A 27,748-nucleotide genomic window follows, 5' to 3' on the forward strand; every position below is an offset into this window, starting at 1 on the left:
TATGTATATGTATATATGTATATGTATATGTATATATATGTATATGTATATGTATATGTATATATGTATATGTATATATATGTATATGTATATATATATATGTATATGTGTATATGTATATGTATACATATATATGTATATATATGTATATGTATATATATATATGTATATGTGTATATGTATATGTATACATATATATATATATATATATATATATATATATATATATATATATATGTATATGTATACTCAACAAAAATATAAACGCAACACTTTTGGTTTTGCTCCCATTTTGTATGAGATGAACTCAAAGATCTAAAACCTTTTCCACATACACAATATCACCATTTGCCTCAAATATTGTTCACAAACCAGTCTAAATCTGTGATAGTGAGCACTTCTCCTTTGCTGAGATAATCCATCCCACCTCACAGGTGTGCCATATCAAGATGCTGATTAGACACCATGATTAGTGCACAGGTGTGCCTTAGACTGCCCACAATAAAAGGCCACTCTGAAAGGTGCAGTTTTGTTTTATTGGGGGGGGATACCAGTCAGTATCTGGTGTGACCACCATTTGCCTCATGCAGTGCAACACATCTCCTTTGCATAGAGTTGATCAGGTTGTCAATTGTGGCCTGTGGAATGTTGGTCCACTCCTCTTCAATGGCTGTACGAAGTTGCTGGATATTGGCAGGAACTGGTACACGCTGTCGTATACGCCGGTCCAGAGCATCCCAAACATGCTCAATGGGTGACATGTCCGGTGAGTATGCCGGCCATGCAAGAACTGGGTCATTTTCAGGTTCCAAGAATTGTGTACAGATCCTTGCAACATGGGGCCGTGCATTATCCTGCTGCAACATGAGGTGATGTTCTTGGATGTATGGCACAACAATGGGCCTCAGGCTCTCGTCACGGTATCTCTGTGCATTCAAAATGCCATCAATAAAATGCACCTGTGTTCTTCGTCCATAACAGACGCCTTCCCATACCATAACCCCACCGCCACCATGGGCCACTCGATCCACAACATTGACATCAGAAAACCGCTCACCCACACGACGCCACACACGCTGTCTGCCATCTGCCCTGAACAGTGTGAACCGGGATTCATCCGTGAAGAGAACACCTCTCCAACGTGCCAAACGCCAGCGAATGTGAGCATTTGCCCACTCAAGTCGGTTACAACGACGAACTGGAGTCAGGTCGAGACCCCGATATGGACGATGAGCATGCAGATGAGCTTCCCTGAGATGATTTCTGACAGTTTGTGCAGAAATTCTTTGGTTATGCAAACCGATTGTTCCAGCAGCTGTCCGAGTGGCTGGTCTCAGACGATCTTGGAGGTGCACATGCTGGATGTGGAGGTCCTGGGCTGGTGTGGTTACACGTGGTCTGCGGTTGTGAGGCTGGTTGGATGTACTGCCAAATTCTCTGAAACGCCTTTGGAGACGGCTTATGGTAGAGAAATGAACATTCAATACACGAGCAACAGCTCTGGTTGACATTCCTACTGTCAGCATGCCAACTGCACGCTCCCTCAAATCTTGCGACATCTGTGGCATTGTGCTGTGTGATAAAACTGCACCTTTCAGAGTGGCCTTTTATTGTGGACAGTCTAAGGCACACCTGTGCACTAATCATGGTGTCTAATCAGCATCTTGATATGGCACACCTGTGAGGTGGGATGGATTATCTCAGCAAAGGAGAAGTGCTCACTATCACAGATTTAGTCTGGTTTGTGAACAATATTTGAGGGAAATGGTGATATTGTGTATGTGGAAAAAGTTTTAGATCTTTGAGTTCATCTCATACAAAATGGGAGCAAAACCAAAAGTGTTGCATTTATATATACATACATACATATATATATATATATATATATATATATATATATACATACACACATACATACATATATATATATATTTTTTTTTATTTATTTATTTATTTATTTCATTCATTTAAAAGAAAAAAAACAGAAAAGCAGAAATAAAGCATCTCCATTACCAGAATGAAAAGGAGCAGAGAGAAGAACAAGTCTTATATTTTCTGCCCCTTTTTACAATACAATCTTTCAATATCCAGCGTCATTTTTCAACATTATTTAACAGATTGTATTTCTTTAACTTGTCACATACCACTGACTTATTTCATAATTATGACCATTATTAAATAGATTACATCTCTGACAGGTTACATTTTTTAACTTAAAACATTTTATACATTATTAACAAATTACATTTTTTTTAACTTCCTTACAGCCCACTAACTTATTTTATAGTTTCATACTTACTTAATACATCTAGTTTAATACGTTTTTTTAAATAATTTAAGCGACCTTAATTCTTTAATTTCTTTGTTGAGATTGTTCCATAATTTTACACAATTTACTGCAATACTCCGTTCTTTTACTCTGGTTCTGTATCTTGGTTTTCTAAAGACTTCTATTCCTTTCAGTTTATAACTACTTACTCTTCTCTCAAACATATTTTGAATGTTTGTTGGTAAAGTATTTTTATTTGCTTGGTACATTGTTTGTAATATTTTCAAATCGACCAAATCACGAAATTTAAGTACCCTGTACTTAATGAACAATGGATTAGATGGATCTCTAAAACCACTGTTGCTAATCACCCTTAAAGCCCTTTTCTGCAGAATAAACAAAGGTTGTATATAAGTTGTATATGTTGATCCCCAGATTTCTACACAATAAGTTAAATATGGGAAAATCAATGAATTGTACAATGTTAATAAACCATAACTATTTAATGAATATTTTACTTTATGCAAAACAGCAATGGCTTTCGCTATTTTTCCTTTTATGTAATTTATGTGTGACTTCCATGTAAGATCTTCATCAATTATGACTCCTAAAAATTTCATTTCTTTTACCCTTTGTATATCCATTCCATCTATTTGTAATAACACGTTATTTTTTTTTTGCTCTGTCATTAAACAATATGAAATTTGTCTTATTAATATTTAGTGACAGTCTGTTTATATCAAACCAATGCTTAACCTTTTCCAATTCTGTTTTTATCACTTGTGCTACTTCCTGTATATCTGATCCAGAGTAAAACAGCGTTGTATCATCAGCAAATAAAATGCTACCAAGCACATTAGATACATTCACAAAATCATTGATATACAAAATAAACAGTTTGGGTCCAAGTACTGATCCTTGTGGTACTCCATAAGCAATATTACACAATTCTGATTTGATATTATTTATCTGAACAAACTGTTTTCTGTTTTCTAAGTAGCTTTTTACCCACTGATGTGCAATACCTCTTATTCCATATTGTTGTAACTTGTGAAGCAATCTTGAGTGGTCAATAACATCAAAAGCTTTTTTCAAGTCAATAAAAATACTTACAAAATAATCCTTATTTTCTATTGTTGTTGATATTTTCTCTATTAATTCCATAATTGCCATAGCTGTCGAATGTTTTGTTCTGAATCCATACTGAGCATTATTTAAAATATGATGTTTCTCAGTGAATTTATCCAACCTTGTCACAAAAACTTTTTCCATAATTTTAGAAAACTTTGGAAGCAATGATACTGGCCTGTAATTAGAGAATTTATGTTTGTCTCCATTTTTATATAATGGGACTACCTTGGCAATTTTCATTTCATCTGGAAAAATCCCTGTTGACAGAGACAGATTGCAAATATAAGTAAATGGTTCAATAACAGTTTCTATTATACTTTTTACAGTCATCATGTCTAAATCTTCATGGTCAGTTGATCTTTTGCTTACACAGTTTTTTACAATGTTTCTTATTTCATCTTTTTCCACATTGTCCAGGAAAATGCTATTGACCGTATTTACAAGTGTATGTAATGTATCTTCTACTATTGGTTTATTTCCCACCAGACTTGATCCTACATTTGAAAAATAATCATTAAACCCATTTGCCACTTCTTTTATGTCATATATCTCTTTATTTTCTTTGACAAAGTAATTTGGAAAAGTTGCTTTCGCTCCATCACTTTCAATCACACTTTTTATAATTCCCCATGTTGCCCTCATATTATCTTTATTCTTATTTAATTGTTCACTATAATAATCTTTTTTTTGTTTCCTAATTATTGTCAATAGTTTATTTTTATATTTTTTTGTATCTGTGTTCTGTTTCCTTTGTTTGCATTTTTAAAAAGCACCTGTATAAATTGTTTTTCTTTGCACAAGCATTTTTTATTCCCTTTGTCAGCCATGGTTTATTTACTCTTTTCTTACTAATTTCTATTAATTTACAGTTTTTATTATATGATTTCATCAATATTTTCATAAATGAGTTATATGCTACATTAACATCACTGACATAAACTTCTTCCCAATTTTGATTTTTAAGATCATATTTTAATGCCTCTAAGGCTTTTACTGACTTGTCTCTTTTAAAGTTTATAACAGTTTTTTTCTTGTACCTATTTTTATATTTAAATATTGAAAAGACTGGTAAATGATCACTAACATCTGTCCTCAAGATTCCATTCCTGATAATTTCATCTGTTCTATTTGTAAATATATTGTCGATTACCGTTGCACTTTGCGATGTGATTCTGGTTGGTTTTGTTATCAAGTGGAATAACCCCAAACTATACATTGAATTCACAAAATCACTTATTCTTTGGCAACTGGAGCTCTCTATGTTAATGTTAAAGTCTCCACATATAAAAAGCGTTTTGTTTTTAATTTGATGGAATAGCTCTATTATTCTATCTGTAAATTTCACAACACAAGTGTCTGGTGCTCTGTATACACAACTGATTAAAATATTTTTAGATGTTTCATGTACAAGTTCCACTGTTACAATTTCTATGATGTCATCCACAGTTGTCATTTCTTCTACAATTGTACATATCAGATCTGCCTTTATGTACAGAGCAACACCACCGCCCCTTTTATCTCTTCTGTTCACAAAATACAGCTCATATCCCTCTATTTGAACATCAGTCATGAGATCATCATTAAGCCAAGATTCAGTGATTGCAACAATATTAAATTTATTTTTAAACTGATTTAAATAATCTTTTATTTGCGACATTTTACAATACAAGCTTCAACTGTTTATATGTAAGAGTGACAGGGTATCTTCTGCAATTTTTTCACTATTTAGCTGTTCTACCGTATAATACTCGCAACCAATCGTTTTTAAGTCAAATATACTTTCATCAATATTAGTGTCTATGTCTTATATTTTATCATCTGTTTCCATGTTTGATCAGTTTTTTTTTTTTGTTGGTCCAATTACCAACAGACGTCATATTTGATTGTCTATTCAGGTCTGTATTTTGTAAGGTCCTCCATGTTTTTGATTTGTATACCGTTTGTTCCTTCTTTTACTCTAATCCACACCCTACAATTCCAGACCCATGTAGCAACAATGTGCTTCTGTTTTTTTAATAGTCTTGCTTCCCTAGCAATATCTGCATTTTTTTTTCTTAAATGCTCATTTATATAGACACTTGTTCCTTTCAAATTCTTTGCCTGTCTTAATACTTCATTTTTATATTTTCTGCTTGTAAATCGTATAACAATGTTAGACAGTTTATTTTTTCTATCTTTAGTTGGAACAGTATAGCAGTCTGATATTGTGTCTTGATGGATGTCAACACCATTTTGATATAAAAAGTTTGTAACTTGCTGTTCCAATGATTGTCGTTCTTCAGGTGGTGCATTCTCCCCACTGGTTCCACCAGAATCCACCACCCTTGCATATGTCCGATGCCTTGTTTCTAGTCCAGATATTATAACATCATCTTTTCTAGTGAATTGTTCAAGTTCATCTACACGTTGTTCAAGTTTCTTAATGATCTTGTCCTTCTCTTTAACCAGTTTTTGGAGTTCTTTAATCTCCACCGTCAGCTTGTCTAAATTAGACATGTCTTTTAATATCTGGTTTATTGAGGTCTTTATCTCCTCTATATTTTCCTCAAGTTTCTCCGTTTTTCTTGGGTGGTGCCATGTTAACTATCGTGGCTTAGTATGGCCACTGTTAATTGCAAAAAACAATTTTCACCCGTAACCTCCACCACCACAGGTCCGGTCACTGCACACCAACCCTCCCCGTTGCTAACCTCGTTCACAGGCGCCCCCAGCCTCGGTCGTAGCCGCTGCTAGCCACGGATGTAGCCGCCATCAGCCAGGAATGTAGCCGTAGGCGGACTCAGATGTTACCGCACATACACATACATACATACATACATATATATATACATATACATACATACATACATATATATACATATACATATATACATATACATACATACATATATATATACATACATACATATATATATATATATACATATACATACATACATACATACATACACTCAACAAAAATATAAACGCAACACTTTTGGTTTTGCTCCCATTTTGTATGAGATGAACTCAAAGATCTAAAACTTTTTCCACATACACAATATCACCATTTCCCTCAAATATTGTTCACAAACCAGTCTAAATCTGTGATAGTGAGCACTTCTCCTTTGCTGAGATAATCCATCCCACCTCACAGGTGTGCCATATCAAGATGCTGATTAGACACCATGATTAGTGCACAGGTGTGCCTTAGACTGCCCACAATAAAAGGCCACTCTGAAAGGTGCAGTTTTATCACACAGCACAATGCCACAGATGTCGCAAGATTTGAGGGAGCGTGCAATTGGCATGCTGACAGCAGGAATGTCAACCAGAGCTGTTGCTCGTGTATTGAATGTTCATTTCTCTACCATAAGCCGTCTCCAAAGGCGTTTCAGAGAATTTGGCAGTACATCCAACCAGCCTCACAACCACAGACCACGTGTAACCACACCAGCCCAGGACCTCCACATCCAGCATGTTCACCTCCAAGATCGTCTGAGACCAGCCACTCGAACAGCTGCTGAAACAATCGGTTTGCATAACCAAAGAATTTCTGCACAAACTGTCAGAAACCGTCTCAGGGAAGCTCATCTGCATGCTCGTCATCCTCATCGGGGTCTCGACCTGACTCCAGTTCGTTGTCGTAACCGACTTGAGTGGGCAAATGCTCACATTCACTGGTGTTTGGCACGTTGGAGAGGTGTTCTCTTCACGGATGAATCCCGGTTCACACTGTCCAGGGCAGATGGCAGACAGTGTGTGTGGCGTCGTGTGGGTGAGCGGTTTTCTGATGTCAATGTTGTGGATCGAGTGGCCCATGGTGGCGGTGGGGTTATGGTATGGGCAGGCGTCTGTTATGGACGAAGAACACAGGTGCATTTTATTGATGGCATTTTGAATGCACAGAGATACCATGACGAGATCCTGAGGCCCATTGTTGTGCCATACATCCAAGAACATCACCTCATGTTGCAGCAGGATAATGCACGGCCCCATGTTGCAAGGATCTGTACACAATTCTTGGAAGCTGAAAATGTCCCAGTTCTTGCATGGCCGGCATACTCACCGGACATGTCACCCATTGAGCATGTTTGGGATGCTCTGGACCGGCGTATATGACAGCGTGTACCAGTTCCTGCCAATATCCAGCAACTTCGCACAGCCATTGAAGGAGTGGACCAACATTCCACAGGCCACAATTGACAACCTGATCAACTCTATGCAAAGGAGATGTGTTGCACTGCATGAGGCAAATGGTGGTCACACCAGATACTGACTAGTATCCCCCCCCCCAATAAAACAAAACTGCACCTTTCAGAGTGGCCTTTTATTGTGGGCAGTCTAAGGCACACCTGTGCACTAATCATGGTGTCTAATCAGCATCTTGATATGGCACACCTGTGAGGTGGGATGGATTATCTCAGCAAAGGAGAAGTGCTCACTATCACAGATTTAGACTGGTTTGTGAACAATATTTGAGGGAAATGGTGATATTGTGTATGTGGAAAAAGTTTTAGATCTTTGAGTTCATCTCATACAAAATGGGAGCAAAACCAAAAGTGTTGCGTTTATATTTTTGTTGAGTGTATGTGTGTGTGTGTGTGTGTGTGTGTGTGTATGTGTATATATATATATATATATATATATGTGTGTGTGTGTGTGTGTGTATGTGTATATATATATATATATATATATGTGTGTGTGTGTGTGTGTGTGTATGTGTATATATATATATATATATATATATATATATGTGTGTGTGTGTGTGTGTGTATGTGTATATATATATATATATATATATATATGTGTGTGTGTGTGTGTGTATGTATGTATATGTGTGTGTGTGTGTGTGTATGTGTATGTATATATGTGTATGTAACAAGGATGCTTATTCGCCATCTTTGGACGGTTTTCCGTCTTTTTGTAAATTCTTGCCATCTAAAAGTACACTCTTATGAAGGTAGCAAATACACAACAATGTCTCGTTGTTCCAGACAATTTCCTGCCTGCTTCCCTCGCCAAATCTCATAGCATTGTTTAACAAATTTTCTACCTGGTCAGTTTCTCATCGTTTTTTTACAATGTTACACAAGATAAATACAGGTATGGCAATAATTTAACGCTGATATCAATTTAACAAGTAAATTCTGTGATATTTTAGTATTGTTGTATGATAAATGTAACGCTTAGTAAGGTTGGGTATCTAAACCCGGTTCTCTTTGGGTATCGCTAAGAAATTATTTGATCCACCGACATCAGTAGCCTTTTTGCTTAACGGTTCCCTTATTGATCCTTCACTTTAGCCGTTGTTTTCAGGGTTGTTTGTCAGGAAAATTATCATGTCTCTGTGTTGATTACAGAACCCCTGCAGGGTCTGTAATCATCCGTTTCTGCAGTACGGCTCTTCTTTGAAGCTTGAAACATTGAATAGATCCGAACATAGATCCGACCCGCTGCTTCGTTGGTTTTTTTTTTCGCTTTATCTTAATTTTTCCCCGCTAAAACCCCAAAAGCACGTCTGTGAGTAATATTTACCTTTTTTTAATGTTAAACTTACCTGTTATGGTCTTCTAAAACAGTTGATAGATTTATTTTATAACTTAAAAACATGACCGATGCTAACGTGTTAACATGTCTATGGCATTTTAATGTTAAAGTTAGCATTAAGCTGTTCATATCTCAGCAAGTTTGTGTGCATTTGTTTTCTGTATCATAATTGATGGCTCAGTGTTTGATGTCATAGAAGAGTCAAATGTATTCCAAATTGTAATTTTTTTAATTAATTTTTTTAGATATTATTATTAATAATAATAATAATAGCAACAACAATAATAATAGTAATAATAACTAATAATGCTACAATATAATTTTAGAGAAAGAGACAAAAACAACCTGATTTAAAAACACAACAGAAAATATAAAACCAAGTAACAATGAACATCAATAAATCTAGAAATAAATTGTTGTGTGGGCCGCCGAAGAGGAGGTACTGCTGGCTCACCACCACCGGATGGCGCCCTGCTTGGAGTGCGGGCTTCAAGCACAAGAGGGCGCCAGAACCACTGGGAGTGACAGCCGTCAATCATCCTCAACACCAGCTGTCACTCATCATCTCATCATCACCATCACCATAAAGGCCGGGTGGCGACTCCACCTCCTCGCCGAGAAATCTCCTACGATACAAGGTAATCTCTCTGCTGACTTATACGTCAAATAATAATCTGATCTGTTTTGCAGCTGTTTTTTCCTGGTGGTATTTCCTTGACTGGATTTTCGGAGCTGCACGTGTGTATGATTGGAGGTGGAGGCTCTCCCTCCACAAGAATCAATAATCAAGGTTGCTGGGTGTGAGGATTCACACTCACTACCTTCTGTTTTTTCTGCCAGCAGTACCAGGGCCGACAACGGAGGACAGAGACCACCTGGGGACTCGGGGCTTGGCGGCTTCGGTGTTCTTCAGGCCGTTGGTGGTAGAAGCGGTGTGGGTCCCGGCTCTTCGTTCATCTGAGGTCTCCTATCTTCGAGCCTGCCCGCAATCCTCTTGTGTGTGATTGGCAGTACCTTTGTTTATTTTACGTTGTGTTCTTGTGCAACATTAAATTGTTACTCCTTCCCTTATCCATTGTCCGTTCATTAGCGCCCCCTGTTGTGGGTCCGTGTTACGACACCTTCCCAACAGGATTTCTCGGCCATTCGTCATGGATCCCGAGGGGCGTCAACCACAGCTTGAACAGCCAATGGGAGAACAGGGAGCGCAGGCGTCAGCAGGAGGCGTGGTAAGTGATCTGCAGCAAATCCTTACCGCTTTCACTGCTCAGTTACAGCTGGTAACTGAGCAAAATGCAAGCCTCAATCAGAGGATGGAGGCTCTCACCGTCAGAGTGGAAGCACGCGAGTCAAGCGTCGCTGCAGTGTCTCCTCCTGCTGGTCCGGGGCCTAATGTAGATGTTCCACTGGCCGTTCAACTACCCCCCCCACCGTCCCCTGAAGCTTACATAAGTCCTCCTGAACCGTACGGAGGCTGTGTGGAGACGTGCGCAGACTTCTTGATGCAGTGTTCGCTCGTTTTTGCACAGCGTCCAGTCATGTACGCGGCAGACGCCACCCGGGTGGCTTATGTAATTAATCTGCTTCGAGGTGAGGCACGCGCTTGGGCTACAGCGCTCTGGGAACAGCAGTCATGGCTTCTGACGTCATACGCTGGGTTTATACGGGAATTCAAACAGGTGTTTGATCATCCCAACAGAGGCGAGACCGCCTCGACCGTGCTGCTGTCACTGAGACAGGGGCGTCGGTGCGCGGCCGATTACGCTGTCGACTTCCGCATCGCGGCTGCGAGGTCGGGTTGGAATGACGTCGCGCTCCGCGCCGCCTTCATAAGCGGACTGTCTCCAGTACTGAAGGAGCATTTACTGGCTAAGGACGAACCGCAGACTTTCGACGGGCTTGTCACTCTGGTTATACGCTTAGACAACCGTTTGAATGAACACCGTCGGGAGCAGGCCGGGGGGCGTGGCCGGGCACAAGCCGTCCCTCTCTCTTCCGGGTCTGACGGGGTGACGTCGTCCTCACGCTCCATTGCCGGTGGGCTCCGTGTGGCAACAGCTCCCCCTGCTGACGAAGCTATGGACACGAGCAGGGCTAAAGTGAGATCAGATATTAAACAAAGGAGACTGGCCCGCGGGGAATGTTTTTACTGTGGCTCATGTGAGCACCTGTTAAAAGACTGCCCCAAACGGTCAAACACCAACGCCCGTCCTTAGACACTGGGCTAAGGGTGGGCCATAACATGTGCACGGGAAGTTCCCGCAAATCAGCACGAATCCCAGTGGTAATCCTGAGTGGGGATTTAACCCTTCACGCCCCAGCACTGGTGGACACGGGGTCCGAAGGGAATCTGTTGGATAGCAGATGGGCAAAGGAAGTGGGGCTCCCCCTAGTGGCTCTGCCTTCGCCCTTGAAGGTACGGGCACTAGATGGCACTCTACTCCCGCTAATCACACACCGGACCCAGCCTGTGACCTTGGTTGTGTCTGGGAATCACCGGGAGGAGATAGTGTTTTACGTGACATCTTCTACCTCCCGAGTGATTTTGGGTTTTCCTTGGATGGTGAAGCACAATCCCCGGATCGATTGGCCGTCTGGGGTCGTGGTGCAATGGAGCGAAACCTGCCACCGGGAGTGTTTAGGATCCTCGGTTCCCCCCGGAATGACGGCTAAGGAGGAGGTTAAAACCCCTCCCAATCTGACGGCGGTGCCAGGGGAGTACCATGATCTGGCTGACGTCTTCAGCAAAGATCTGGCGCTCGCCCTTCCACCACACCGACCGTACGATTGTGCCATCGATTTGGTTCCGGGCAGTGAGTTCCCGTCCAGTAGGCTGTACAATCTCTCACGTCCGGAACGCGAATCAATGGAAACCTACATCCGGGACTCCTTGGCCGCCGGGTTGATCCGGAACTCCACCTCCCCGATGGGTGCTGGTTTCTTTTTTGTGGGCAAGAAAGACGGCGGACTTCGTCCATGCATCGATTACAGGGGATTGAACGAGATCACGGTTCGCAATCGATACCCATTGCCCCTCTTGGATTCGGTGTTCACACCCCTGCATGGAGCCAAAATATTCACCAAACTCGATCTTAGGAATGCGTACCATCTAGTTCGGATCCGGAAGGGAGATGAATGGAAGACGGCATTTAACACCCCGTTGGGTCATTTTGAGTACCTGGTCATGCCGTTCGGTCTCACTAACGCCCCCGCGACGTTCCAAGCCTTTTTTAATGACGTCCTGCGGGACTTCCTGCACCGGTTTGTCTTCGTGTATCTGGATGATATACTCATCTTTTCCCCGGATCCTGAGACCCATGTCCGGCATGTACGTCAGGTCCTACAGCGGTTGTTAGAAAACCGGCTGTTTGTGAAGGGCGAGAAGTGTGAGTTTCACCGCACTTCTCTGTCCTTCTTGGGGTTTATCATCTCCTCCAACTCCGTCGCCCCGGATCCGGCCAAGGTTGCGGCGGTGAGGGATTGGCCCCAACCAACGAGCCGTAGGAAGCTGCAACAGTTCCTCGGCTTCGCAAACTTCTACAGGAGGTTCATTAAGGGTTACAGTCAGGTCGTTAGCCCCCTGACCGCCCTGACCTCCACCAAAGTCCCCTTCACCTGGTCGGACCGGTGCGAGGCCGCGTTTAGGGAGTTGAAACGCCGGTTTTCATCTGCTCCAGTTCTGGTGCAGCCTGATCCTACTCGCCAGTTTGTAGTAGAGGTGGACGCCTCAGACTCAGGAATCGGAGCCGTGCTGTCCCAGAGCGGGGAGTCCGATAAGGTTCTCCATCCTTGTGCCTACTTTTCCCGCAGGTTGACCCCTGCTGAACGGAACTATGACGTGGGCAATCGAGAACTCCTCGCGGTGAAGGAGGCTCTAGAAGAGTGGAGACACCTGTTGGAGGGGGCTACGGGGCCTTTCACGGTTTTTACGGACCACCGGAACCTGGAGTACATCCGGACCGCCAAGCGGCTGAACCCCAGGCAAGCCCGCTGGTCCCTGTTCTTCGCACGCTTTGACTTCCGGATCACCTACCGCCCCGGGACCAAAAATCAACGATCTGATGCATTGTCCCGGGTGCACGAAGAGGAAGCCAAGGTCGGGTTGTCGGACCCCATCGACACCATCCTTCCCGAGTCCACTGTCGTGGCTACCCTCACCTGGGACGTGGAGGAGATCGTCCGGGAGGCCCAGACTAAGAACCCGGACCCGGGAAACGGTCCGAAGAATAGACTCTACGTTCCACCAGAGGCTAGGGCTGCCGTCTTGGACTTCTGCCACGGATCCAAGCTCTCCTGTCATCCTGGAGTGCGTAGGACCGTGGCAGTAGTCCAGCAGCGCTTCTGGTGGGCGTCACTGGAAGCCGACGTCCGGGACTACGTCCAGGCCTGCACCACCTGTGCCAGGGGCAAGGCGGACCATCGCAAGACCAGGGGTCTCCTCCAACCCCTGCCTGTGCCTCATCGCCCCTGGTCCCACATCGGTCTGGACTTCGTCACGGGCCTCCCGCCGTCCCAGGGCAACACCGCCATACTGACGATAGTGGACCGGTTCTCCAAGGCGGCCCACTTCGTGGCCCTCCCGAAGCTCCCAACGGCCCAGGAGACGGCAGACCTCCTGGTTCACCACGTCGTGCGTCTGCATGGGATACCGTCGGACATCGTCTCGGATCGTGGTCCCCAGTTTTCCTCGCAGGTCTGGAGGAGTTTTTGTAAGGAACTGGGGGCCACCGTGCGTCTCTCGTCCGGGTACCACCCACAGACGAACGGCCAGGCAGAGCGGGCGAACCAGGAACTTGAACAGGCTCTTCGTTGTGTCACCTCCGCTCACCCGGCGGCCTGGAGTAACCATCTGGCCTGGATCGAGTACGCTCACAACAGCCAAGTATCCTCTGCCACCAGCCTCTCCCCCTTTGAAGCGTGTCTGGGCTACCAGCCCCCGTTGTTCCCACTTGTGGAGGGAGAGGTCGGGGTACCCTCGGTCCAGGCCCACCTGCGGAGGTGCCGCCGGGTGTGGCGGGCCGCCCGCTCTGCCCTGTTGCAGGCCCGGACGAGGGCCAAGGCCCATGCAGACCGCCGGCGTTCCCCGGCCCCTACATACCAACCAGGGCAGGAGGTGTGGCTATCCACCAAAGATATCCCGCTCCAGGTGACCTCCCATAAACTCAAGGACCGCTTCATCGGGCCGTTCCCCATCGCCAAGATCCTCAGTCCGGCCGCAGTGAAGCTAACTCTCCCGGCTTCACTGCGGATCCATCCGGTTTTTCATGTTTCCAAACTCAAGCCATACCACACCTCACCGCTCTGCTCCCCCGGACCCGACCCACCTCCTGCCCGGATCATCGACGGGGAGCCGGCATGGACCGTTCGTCGGCTCCTGGACGTCCGTCGGATGGGTCGGGGCTTTCAGTACTTGGTGGACTGGGAGGGTTACGGACCCGAGGAACGCTCCTGGGTGAAGAGGAGCTTCATCCTGGACCCAGCCCTTCTGGTCGATTTCTACCACCGACACCCGGACAAGCCTGGTCGGGCGCCAGGAGGCGCCCGTTGAGGGGGGGGTCCTGTTGTGTGGGCCGCCGAAGAGGAGGTACTGCTGGCTCACCACCACCGGATGGCGCCCTGCTTGGAGTGCGGGCTTCAAGCACAAGAGGGCGCCAGAACCACTGGGAGTGACAGCCGTCAATCATCCTCAACACCAGCTGTCACTCATCATCTCATCATCACCATCACCATAAAGGCCGGGTGGCGACTCCACCTCCTCGCCGAGAAATCTCCTACGATACAAGGTAATCTCTCTGCTGACTTATACGTCAAATAATAATCTGATCTGTTTTGCAGCTGTTTTTTCCTGGTGGTATTTCCTTGACTGGATTTTCGGAGCTGCACGTGTGTATGATTGGAGGTGGAGGCTCTCCCTCCACAAGAATCAATAATCAAGGTTGCTGGGTGTGAGGATTCACACTCACTACCTTCTGTTTTTTCTGCCAGCAGTACCAGGGCCGACAACGGAGGACAGAGACCACCTGGGGACTCGGGGCTTGGCGGCTTCGGTGTTCTTCAGGCCGTTGGTGGTAGAAGCGGTGTGGGTCCCGGCTCTTCGTTCATCTGAGGTCTCCTATCTTCGAGCCTGCCCGCAATCCTCTTGTGTGTGATTGGCAGTACCTTTGTTTATTTTACGTTGTGTTCTTGTGCAACATTAAATTGTTACTCCTTCCCTTATCCATTGTCCGTTCATTAGCGCCCCCTGTTGTGGGTCCGTGTTACGACACCTTCCCAACATAAATAAGTGTTTCGTGTGAGCACCCAGTGACTCTTTACACCTCCACTTCATCCCTTTTTTATTTAAGTTTAATGATAATTTGTTTTGGTCAAACCATATTTTCAGTGTGTTCATTTCTTCAGTGATTTCCTCCAGAACTATCTGTCAAGCTATAAAACTGCTGCATCCTAGTAAGACCAGAATACTACTGGAATTAATTTGAATATGGAAAGTTGGGTTTTTTCTCCAAGGTGGATCTGCATGTTGAATTTGCACAGGTTTTACGCTGGATGCCCTTCCTGACGCAATTCCACATTACATGGAGAAATGTGACGGGTGGGATTTAAACCCGGAACCTTCTGCACTGAAGCCAAGCGCATTAACCACTTGGCCACCACCCCTGCTGGGTTTTTTTCCTCACTAAATGGATGCTGCACTCACTGCAGTTTATTGTCTGGAGTAGTCCCAGATTGCATTTCAGAGCTTCTGGAATTCAAACATTTTTGTGCGGGTGGTGTTGGGGGGTAATTTCTGGTTTCAGCTTCTTTTTTTTTGTTTTTGTTTCAGGTAAATATGTTTAGTAATATTTAACAGGTGGTGGTAACAAGCTACCATGCTGGTGGTAACAGGTGGTGATATGTTTATTCAATTTTACAATTGTTTTGTAAACAGTTTAAACTGTTTTGTAAACTATTGTGTTGTTATGTTGTGTACATGCTCCTACAGGATGCACAACATGCATTCAAAAGCCACATGTTGTAACATACTGAGATCACAAGAGAAATTAAATAGCTGTTTCAGGTCCAAATTAGTCCAAAGAATGCACCAAAGTGCACTTATATTCTCAAAATTTCCGAGGGTGGCATCCCCCCTCCAGACCCCCCTTGACCGCCCTAGGTTTTCCAAACACTTATGGCATTCGGGGTAACTTTTGCTGTCTTGAATATTATAGATGAATCACATTGCTGTCTTTTTTTTCTCCTAAGCATCCATGATATGTATGCACACACAACGAAACTTAGCCTCTACATTTAACCATCCTAATAAGCCACCGCCGTCTCGCTTGGGGGCAGGCGCTAAAGGAGTAAAATATGATGCATATGACATCATTTCTGTACTTCCGGGGTCCCAAACATGGTATTTTCAGTTTTTTGGGTTTTTTTTGGCAAATTACACGCAAACAAAGTGAAAATGCAAAGAAAAAGTGACGATGCGGTGGGAAAGTGTACATGTGTTGCAGTTGTTTATGATCCGGAGCTCAAACGTGTCGAGGTCTTTTCTTCTCCACTGGGAACCGAAAAAGAAAAAAACTTTTTGCGACTGCTTCAGTGATTGCAGCTGAAAACAACACAGTCCACCATTTATCCATGTGAAGTTATGCTGTGTATATATTAAATGGAGGTCCCTGTAAGTGGTCAAATTCCGCAATATCATGGAGGGTTCAAACGAGAGTGCGGTATCCAATTACAGTTAGACACAATCCAACTACAGGGAGCAGTGGGCAGCCACAGTGTGGCGCCCAGATGTAGACGCTGCCTTGGTCAGGGGCAGAGAAAGGAGCAGACCCTGAGCACATCCTATTTAGAAAATATGTTACTTATCATGAAGAAAGAAATCCCAAACAAAAGCAGAAATGTAGATTTACTGTTGGACTCTGATACGTTCATATCACCAAAAGTCCCTTCTGAATCTTGACCCAGATTCAGAAGGGACTTTTAAGGGATTTTAAGCCTTTTAAATACAGGTCAGGCATTTTGTAAGCTAACTGTAAAAAGGAATAACTTTTATGTGGTTTTATCTTTTTTGTTTGTTTGTTTTTTGGAGCCTTGCATGGAGAGGACTTGGATCAGGTTGCGGGAAATTTCCAAGTTTCCAAGGGTGAAAAAACTCTGTCAGTTGAAAAAAATATCTCCACCAGCATTAAATACATGGATTGGTTAGTACTGGTAGATGCTGAAAGGTTTATTATTATTATTTATTCAGGTATTTTTTTAAGATATAGATTGTAGTCCTACCTTTTATAATTTAACAACAATGCCAGTTGAAATATACATTTGTTTTTTTGTTTGTTTGTTTGTTTTTTTTTGGACACACAAATTTATGCACAAAACAGGCATATATCCAGCCATAACTTTTTAACATATCATGTTAGAGCTCAGATAATTGGTTTGATTATTCATTATGTGGGCCTGATGTCCAAGAAACTAATATTACTGAAATAAACTAAAGAAACCAGTCACAATTTCACTATGTGAACATACCAATATGTAGTGCTTTAAAAATGCAAAAATGAATTTGTAAATATAATTACTTGGATTAGTGGTTAGGATGTGTCTACATACATGGACAACAATAACATTCAGGAATGATGTTTTTTATCATTGGAAAGGTTTAGTGTGATTTGGTATCATGCAATGTGATACAAATAATTATTTAAAATGAATTTTCTGTGACAATTACAATGAGTTAAAAGTGGCATTGTTTTATAACTCTATGTCCATTTTCTAAAATGGGCTCCAGATGTCGTTAATCCCTGAGAGCTCACTGGGTTGTGACTGGAAAAAGCATTTAATCTTTTAACCAAATTTGGCCATCGGGTATTGCGAAGGCTTTGTGTCTGTCTGTCCATCTGTCTGTGCTCAGCATAAGTCCAGTCCTATTATTGCCAGTCTTCAAATTCACAGGGAACATTCTTGGGACACAGACCTTGGACAAGTTCAGAGATGGCTAACCTTGACCTATTTTAAGAGGTTAAAAAGTCACATTCTCTTTCACTGTGTTCAGTTTTGTTTTTGAGTGGCGGCTTTGACAGCCAGTCAGTGTAGAGTAGTAGTGTGACATCAGTGGCTAGTCTGTCCAAAATCACTTTGTTTTGTGTGTTTATTTACATGTTTCTCATATATTATGTAATAGCTTGGGAGAAATAAACACTTCTAAAACCAAAAACTGTTTTTGTAACCTGATAACCCCTGGAATCATTTACAAGACATTTTGCGGAGGTTAGCGTGGTAACATCACAGGCTGGTAGCTAGCTGCAAAACTCTGTTTCATTTGTGTGTTGATATAACCTCTTTGTCATATATTATGTAAAAGCTAGCGAGAAATAAACACTTCTAAAACCAAAAAACTGTTTTTGTAACCTGATAACCCCTGGAATCATTTACAAGACATTTTGCGGAGGTTAGCGTGGTAACATCACAGGCTGGTAGCTAGCTGCAAAACTCTGTTTCATTTGTGTGTTGATATAACCTCTTTGTCATATATTATGTAAAAGCTAGCGAGAAATAAACACTTCTAAAACTGAAAATGCTGTTTTTGTAACCTGATAACAACTCTGGAATCAATTACAAGACATTTTGCAGATGTTAGTGTGCATACTAACTTCTGCTAGCTTACTATGGAGTTATGTTTTTCTCATTAATAATGCAGGTATTAATGAGAAAAACATAACAAATATTCCTTGATTTGCACAACATCCGCTCTTAAAACATAAATATTGTTTGTGATTGATTGATTGAGGGCCTTTTTTGAGCATGTCAATTTGTATGTAAGACAGCAGGATCTTGATAATTAATTAAGCCACTGCAAATTATAAAGAACACAATGCTCATACAGCTGAGGGTATTTTAGCATTATAGCATTAGTTATAAATTGCAAATCTGCTCCAAACTTTTGTTTTTAGATTTGACGGTGTGACAAGACTCACGAGTATCTCCAGTGGTTCCCTTTGATTTCTTTTGTTTTTAGGCCTTGTGGTTCACACCGAAACAACACATTCCCAACCCTCAACCATGAGATGTGTTGAGTGGAAAAATGTGAGGCACTCAGAAACACAAAAGCCAAAGATAAGTGATGTGCTCATTATTTATGTTATTTTTGCCAGTATTTCTGGCTTAAAATATACAGTGAGGAAAATAAGTATTTGAACACCCTGCGATTTTGCAAGTTCTCCCACTTAGAAATCATGGAGGGGTCTGAATTTTTCATCTTAGGTTCATGTCCACTGTGAGAGACATAATCTTAAAAAGAAAAAAATCCGGAAATCACAATGTATGATTTTTTTAAATAATTTTTTTAAAATAATTTATTTGTATGTTACTGCTGCAAATAAGTATTTGAATACCTGCCAATCAGCAAGAATTCTGGCTCACACAGACCTGTTAATTTTTCTTTAAGAAGCCCAATTACAGAGGTCAAATGTTTCCTGTAGTTTTTCACCAGGTTTTCACACACTGCAGCAGGGATTTTGGTCCACTCCTCCATACAGGTCTTCTGTAGATCTTTCAGGTTTGGAGTTTCAGCTGGCCTGGAATCGCTGCACAACGTCCCGCTCTGTGGGAAGTCCTTACACCGACAGAAACACCCCATAATCTCTCATCAGCCGTTAAACTTTTCACCGAAAACCAGCTTAATTTCTCGAATAGTGTCCACTTGGATATTCCTCACAGGTCCAGAAAAAATTTTGATAAAGCAACGCGCGCCGTCTGGAGCAGCGTGTGAAACAAAGGAATTCAGCCGAGAGGGCGGGACCACATCTCACTCAAGGCCTGCCCACAGGGAAATGACGTCACCGACACACGTGAAAAAACTCAGGCATGCGCACGAGGGTTCAAGCATGATTGGTGTAATCGCACGTTATTATCTAATAGACCTCGTATATATATATATATATATATATATATATATATATAACATTTACTTAAAAGAAGATTCTTAATATGTTTCTGGCCTGGTGGGTGCGCTCATTAACCTGGTAATCTGCCAGGCTTATAATATTGTAGAGGAAACACTGATCTTGCAGTGACCTTTGAACTTTTATGACGTTTTGAAGACTTGGAAATAGCAACATGACAGTATGACCCCTGGGTGTTAGTCTGAGCTTTGCTTTTGCATCTTTGTAGATCCGTTTTTATAGTTGCTTAGTGAGACATCAGTTTGTCAGCAACTTTGGAACCATGAGCTGGAAATTGAGAAAAGCAACTGTGGCAAACAGTCATAAGATTAATGAAAGTACAAGTGAGATCTTAATGTTTGGATTTTCTGATATTACCCCGCTAGCGTAAGTCATTAACATAGCCATTCTCTACAGGATCCGCTTGGTTGCATCTCAGATGGATGGTCTCTGGTTCAAATCCAGCCGTGCCTTGTTGACGTACATCTGGAGTTGTGTCAGAGGTGCCTGGTTTTCCTCAGATTTTCACTTTCAAGCGGCAGATTTGAAAGTGAAAATAGTCCACATCACAGTCTCGAATATCAAAGTTCTTTTGCTGAAAGGACTCATTTTACTCCTAAAATTGTTACAAACCTGTGAGCTGAATTTTGTGCATCCTCTAGAACAGTTCCAAGGTTGAAATATGTCTCTCTAAATGTAAGTAGCGAGCAGCAGTATCAGTTTTTCTTAAACCTGTCTTTGTGTTGGATCTTGTAGGACAGAGTGACGGTGAAAGCAGAAGAAGTAAGTGTAAAATAATCACATATCACACATTTCTGTTTTTTGTGTTTCTGTCAGTAGTTTAAATTGAAGCTGTGATTCGTAGAACCTTTATTTGTGCTTGAGTTTAAAAACATGTTCAGTGATCCCCCCCACCCCCCAGTGGACTTTCTCTACCACTGAGGTTAAAGCTTGAGCATTTTATTTATTTGTGCATCCACTAATATATCATGATATTTGACGCAGAGACCGCAGCAGAAAAATAAGCCTTTTAACAGTTGCGAAGTGTGCTTTTTCTAAAACTAAACAGATCTTAGGCTTTGTTCAGGCTATTAGTTCAATCTGGATTTAAATGTGATCTCACAGTTTGACTGTCCAGCAAGTGACCAGGTCCGATCTCTCTGTCTGTGTTGCAGTTTGCTTCTGTTATCTGATCCACATCGGTTGCTGTAGTAATGAAAGCCATGCATGTGTAAACAGTGACATGACTGCTGTCCGATGTCCAAACACAGCAACTACAGCATGCTGACTTATGAGATCTGGATTATAATCAAAGTTGATGAGTTTGTGTCTTTATATAATTGATATTTTTAAGTTTATATATTATAAAATGGCACTGGGTGTGTTGTTGGGTGACAGTTTGAGTCACATGAGCCATTAGAAAAACTAGTGCATACACACACACTAGGGTGTATCATTTTCCCCCTTAGTCATAGATTTCTATGTCACCACTTTACAATTGTTCCATTCCAGAAAATAACAATTGTGGACTTTGAGGTGTGTTGCTTAATGTTTAGGGACCACAGTGAGGTTATAATTCTCTACAAATTTAAGTTTGTATTTTTCCTGATTGATGGTAGACTAGTGACACATATGATCCTCAGATAAAATAAAGACAATGTAGATATTAGAGCATGGAGGACTCCATTGAATTTTGGAGGTGATCTGGATGCGGATTGGCGGACGTCAGAAAACCTTGTTTATTCATTATTTATTCATTCTGTTGCCTGGTGCTTGTGAGTGCTTGGGGAGAGCCACCAGCTCGTTACGTGAAGCTCACAGTGGAAACTTTCCGTTGCGTGAAACATCAGACGTCTGAACTAGTTCTTTTGGTCTGAATCTGATGTGAGCATTCAAACAAAAACAGATTTGTAAAAACACAGTTGTTTGAAATGAGCCTTGAAACAGATGATTTGCAAACTTAATACCCATGACTACATTGGATGATATTGAAATTGAGGATGGCCCAGTGGTTGTTCCAGTAATATCAAAGATTTCGTGTCTGCTACATATAACACGTGTGGAATGTCTCAAACCTAAACCTACTTCTAGGCATCTTATATATGCTACACTGGAACCACTCCTAAACCCAAACAGTTGAACTGTCAATCCTACTGAGGTCCTTAGTCTGGGTCTCATTAACATAAGATCACTATCCTCAAAATCATTGTTGGTTAATGATCTAATTATTGATCATCACTTAGATATGATTGGATTATGTGAAACCTGGCTTAAACCTACAGCTGTCCTCCCCTTAAATGAGGCCTGCCCACCATCATATACAGTGAGGAAAATAAGTATTTGAACACCCTGCAATTTTGCAAGTTCTCCCACTTAGAATTCATGGAGGGGTCTGAAATTTTCATTTTAGGTGCATGTCCACTGTGAGAGATATAATCTAAAAAAAAAAAAAAAAAAAAATCCGGAATCACAGTGTATGATTTTTTAATAATTTATTTGTATGTTACTGCTGCAAATACGTATTTGAACACCTGTAAAAATCAATGTTAATATTTGATACAGTAGCCTTTGTTGCCCTGGCTAGTTGCCCTGGCTGTGTGTTTGAGGTCATTGTCATGCTGGAAGACTCAGCCATGACCCATCTTCAGTGCTCTTACTGAGGGAAGGAGGTTGTTTGCCAAAATCTCCAAATACATGACCACATCCATCCTCCCTTCAATACGGTGCAGTCGTCCTATCCTCTTTGCAGAAGAGCACCCCCAGAGTATGATGTTTCCACCCCCATGCTTCACAGTTGGGATGGTTTTCTTGGGGTTGTTCTCATCCTCGAAACATGGTAAGTGGAGTTGATTCCAAAAAGCTCTATTCTGGTCTCATCTGACCACATGACCTTCTCCCATGCCTCCTCTGGATCATCCAGATGGTCACTGGTGAACTTCAGACGGGCCTGGACATGTGCTGGCTTAAGCAGGGGGACCCTGCTGCCCTGCAAGATTTTAAACCATGACACCATCATGTGTTACTAATGTAATCTTTGTGACTGTGGTCTCAGCTCTCTTCAGGTCATTGACCAGGTTCTCCTGTGTAGTTCTGAGCTTTCTCAGAATCATCCTTACCCCACAAAGTGAGATCTTGCATGAATCCCAGACCGAGGAAGACTGACAGTCATCTTGTGTTTCTTCCATTTTCTAATAATTACACCAACAGTTGTTGTCTTCTCACCAAGCTGCTTGCCTGTTGTCCTGTAGTCCATCCCAGCCTTGTGCAGGGCTAGAGTGCAGAATAAGAGGGCTTCTTAAAGAAAAATTAACAGGTCTGTGTGAGCCAGAATTCTTGCTGGTTGGCAGGTGTTCAAATACTTATTTGCAGCAGTAACATACAAATAAATTATTAAAAAATCATACATTGTGATTTCTGGATTTTTTTTTTTTTTTTAGATTGTCTCTCACAGTGGACATGCACCTAAGATGAAAATTTCAGACCCCTCTATGATTTCTAAGTGGGAGAACTTGCAAAATTGCAGGGTGTTTAAACACTTATTTTCCTCACTGTACATTTACTCACGTCCCTCGTGATGCGAAGCAAGGCGGGAGTGTTGCTCTTATTTATAAATCTAAGTTTAGCTTATTAGCTGTTGTGGGGTCACAAATATAACTCGTTTGAGCATCTGATTCTCCGTGCTGCTCAGGATGTTACACATTTCCAAGGTCAGAAGAATAAAAATCACCTGTATTACTTTGTCACTGTATATGGGCCTCGTGGCCCATATTTTGAATTCTTAGATGAATTTTGTGCATTTATCTCTAACTTGTCAACTAGTGCAGATAACATTCCGATCGTTGATGACTTTAACGTTCATATAAATAAGCCTTCTGATCCCCTCTGCAAATCATTTATGGAAATTGTGGATGTATTAGGATTTCAGCAATGCATTCGGGACTCGACGCACATTAGTGGAAATACCCTGGATTTGGGTCTCACATGTGGTATTGTCACGAATATTGACATCATGCCTCTTACATCAACGGTCTCTGATCACCCACTTATTAAGTTTACAGTTACGCTGCCGTGTTTAGTGGAACAACAACCTTATATATCACTATGGCGATGCATCAACTCCTCAACTAAGACTGAACTCGAAGCTAGACTGCCTGATGTCTTAGCTTCACATTTGGAAAATTCTCAGTCAGTAGACAGTCTTGTGGATAGTTTAAACTCAGTGCTCAAACCTGCACTCAACATGATTGCGCCACCTGTGTTAACACCACGCTCCCCCAAAACACCTAGGTTCAGTGATTACCTGCGTGACCTCAAGCGTAAGGCCAGAGGTTTAGAACAGAAATGGCGTAGTTCCAAATTAGAAGTATTACACCTTGCATGGCGTGATACTATCTTAGACTATAAGCATGCACTACTTGCTACAAAGTGGAGCTATTACTCTGGTTTGTTCAACAAAAACAAGCATAACTCAAAGTTCTTGTTCGACACAGTGACAACACTTATTCATGGACGCCCACCTGTAATTTAAATTTAAATCTATCATTTTGCTCTATAATTCTGGAAAAAAAGTGGTGTCACAGCAGCTCGTGGACTGTCTTACTGAGAACAATCTCTTTGAGCCACTGCAGTCTGCTTTTAGAAAATATGATTCCACAGAGACGGCTCTCACTAAAGTAGTGAATGATCTACTGCTTGCATTGGATTCGGACAGCACTACGGTTCTGGTTAGGGATGGGTATTGATAAGGTTTTATTGATATCGATGCCATTATCGATTCTGCTTATCGATCCGATTCCCTTATCGATACCTCGTGAATTTTGTACTAAAAGTAGGCTTTACAGGTTTTTCTATGTATTTCCTTGAGTCTTAAAGTAAATAAATATGAAATTAGTCACTGTATCCTTGATCTCTGGACATAAATAAAAATAAACAAAACTGTGTTTTGTTTTGAAGTTATTAATTCAGACTGAATTCTATCGTTCTATCTTGACTTGTCAGAGAGCCGCGCAATGTTTGGAGCTGTGTGAACAGAACAGAGGATGATTCTCGTTTCTTTCTCGCAACAAGACAGGAGTCCCAGTTAGTAACTTTAATCCACCCAAATGTGAATCACAACTCATATTCGGGGATGAAAGTGGTGAAAAACAAAAAAGCTGAAACCCAAAATTACCCCCCAACACCACCTGCACGAAAATGTTTGAATTCTAGAAGCTCTGAAATGCAATCTGGGACTATTCCAGACAATAAACTGGAGTGAATGCTGAATCCATTTAGGTGAGGAAAAAAAATACAACTTTCCTTATTCAAATTAATTCCAGTAGTATTCTGCGCTTACTAGGATGCAGCAGTTTTCTAGTTTGGCAGAAAGTTCTGGAGGAAATCACTGAAGAAATTAACAAACTGAAAATATGGTTTGACCGAAACAAACTGTCATTAAACTTAAATAAGACAGGGATGAAATGGAGGTGTGAGAGTCACTAGGTGTTCACAGGAAACATTTATTTCTCTATGTATTTGTTTATTTATGTTAGTTGCTATTATATATTTTCTGTTGTGTTTCTATTCAGGTTCTTTTTGTCTCTGTCTCTAAAATTGTATATAATAATCATTAGATTATTAATATATAAGCAAAATAAATTTAAGGAATATTACAATTTGAAAACAAATGCACCCGAACGTGATGACGGCTGCAGTTGCTAAATGCTAACATTAACATTGAAAATGCCATAGACATGCTAACGCGTTAGCATCGCTCCCGTTTTTAAGTTATAAAATACATCTATCAACTGTTTCAGAAGACCATAACAGGTCGGTTTAACATAGAAAAGGTAAATAATACTCACAGACGTATGCTCTTTAGGGTTTTACCGGGGGAAAATTAAGCGAAAGAAAGAAATAAACGAAGCAATCTGCAAACCACGCTTCGATTAGTTCAAGGTTCAAAGCAAAGTCGCGCTGCAGAAAAGTTGATTAAGGACCCGCTGCAGGGTCTGTAATCAATGTAGAGAAATGATCATTTTCCTGACAAACACCCGCCAAAACAACGCCACTCTGAAGGACCGATAACAGAATCGTTAAGCACAAAGCTTATTGATGTCGGTGGATTGAATCATTTCTTAACGATTCCCGAAAGGAACCGGTTCTCGATACCCATCCCTAGTTCTGGTGCTGTTAGATCTCAGTGCTGCATTTGATATCGTGGATCTTCATATTCTACTTTATAGGCTGGAAAATAATTTTGGGATTACTGGGAGTGCACTTGCATGGTTGACGTCATACTTGACCAGTTGTTCTCACTGTGTTTTGTACAGTGACACTACCTCTAACCTTAGTTATATGAAATTTGGGGTTCCACAGGGGTCCGTCTTAGGCCCCCTGCTTTTCTCCCTTTATATAGTGCCCCTTGGGCACATATTGCGGTGTTTTGGGATTACCTTTCACTGCTATGCTGATACTCAGTTATGCAGGCCGATATCTGCTGGTAATCTCATCCACATAAAATCCTGAGAAGATTGTCTTGCATCAGTGAGAAGTTGGATGTCTAGAAACTTCCTACTTTTAAACTCTGATAAGACTGAAATGATGGTTCTTGGTCCAGTGAGATATCGGCATCAATTTGACCAGTTAACTCTCAGCCTCGGCTCGTGTGTCATACATCACACTGACAAAGTGAGGAACCTTGGGGTAATTTTTGATCCTACATTGTCCTTTGACCTCCACATTAGAAATATTACGAGGACTGGTTTCTTCCACCTGCGAAACATAGCAAAGATTCGTCCCATCCTGTCTATGGCTAATGTTGAGACCCTGATCCATGCGTTTTTCTCTTCTAGATTGGACTACTGCAATGTTCTGTTTTCTGGTTTACCACAGTCTAGCATTAGGGGTCTCCGGTTGGTTCAGAATTGCTTTAGCCAGACTTTTGACACAAAGCAGAAAGTTCGACCACATTACACCCATTTTGGCATCCCTTAACTGGCTTCCTGTCCCAATGAGATCAGATTTTAAGGTTCTGCTACTTGTCTGTAACATTGTTCACGGTCTGGCACCTCCCTACCTAGCTGACCTAATTAAACCTTATGTAACGGCCCAGGCTTTACGTTCTCAGGGTGCAGGACTACTTTGTGTCCCTAGGGTGAATAAGAAGTCTGCGGGTCATAGAGCTTTCTCTTATCATGCCCCTGTTCTGTGGAATGATCTTCCTGCTTCACTAAAACGGTGAGATTCTGTGGAGACTTTCAAGTCCAGACTTAAGACGCACTTATTTTCCCTTTCGTATGGCTAGCATGCTGGCATAGTATAGTTCTGCGCTTTTTTACTCTTTTAATTCATTTTATTAGGAAATGGAGTGTGCAGCGGCCTCAACTTTACCTAAAGTCTGGGTCTTTTAGTGAATCTAAAAGGGGCTAGTGGCCGGCGATCACCTTAGTATTTCCTGTTTTTGTTGTTGTTTAATGCTGACAAATTATACAGTATTTCTTGTCTTGCTGATGCCTGATTCTGTTTTTTTGTCTCTGTTTAAGGTGCAGCTCCATCCAGAGATGGGTGTGGTATTTGTGCTGGAGACCTTCCTGTCCTGTGCAACAACAGCATTTCCTCTGTATTCATTTTGTGAATTGTTCTGTAATTTATGTCTGTATCATGGCCAAAGCAGAGGGTCACCCCTTTGAGTCTGGTCTGCTTGAGGTTTCTTCCTCAGAGGGAGTTTTTTCTTACCACTGCTGCTCTGGGGGTTAGTAAGGTTAGACCTTACTTGTGTGAAGCACCTTGAGGCAACTCTGTTGTGATTCAGCACTATATAAATCAAATCAAATCAAATCAATTTAATTTATATAGCGCCAAATCACAACAAACAGTTGCCCCAAGGCGCTTCATATTGCAAGGCAAAAGC

At 41.9% G+C, this 27,748-nt stretch overlaps 1 protein-coding gene across 1 annotated transcript in view; it reads left to right on the forward strand.

Annotated features, from left to right (window-relative positions):
* The first annotated feature begins 20,596 nt into the window (after positions 1 to 20,596).
* Positions 20,597 to 27,748, forward strand: part of LOC117505949 (CREB-regulated transcription coactivator 2-like) — a 104,192-nt gene continuing 97,040 nt past the window's right edge. Inside the window, exon 1 of the mRNA XM_034165485.1 lies at positions 20,597 to 20,640. Within this exon, the coding sequence (XP_034021376.1) occupies position 20,640 (1 nt within the window). The 5' untranslated portion in view covers positions 20,597 to 20,639. The remainder of the gene's footprint in view (positions 20,641 to 27,748) is intronic.

The sequence above is a fragment of the Thalassophryne amazonica genome, unplaced genomic scaffold (genome assembly GCF_902500255.1).
Source record: "Thalassophryne amazonica unplaced genomic scaffold, fThaAma1.1, whole genome shotgun sequence".
NCBI lineage: Eukaryota > Metazoa > Chordata > Actinopteri > Batrachoidiformes > Batrachoididae > Thalassophryne > Thalassophryne amazonica.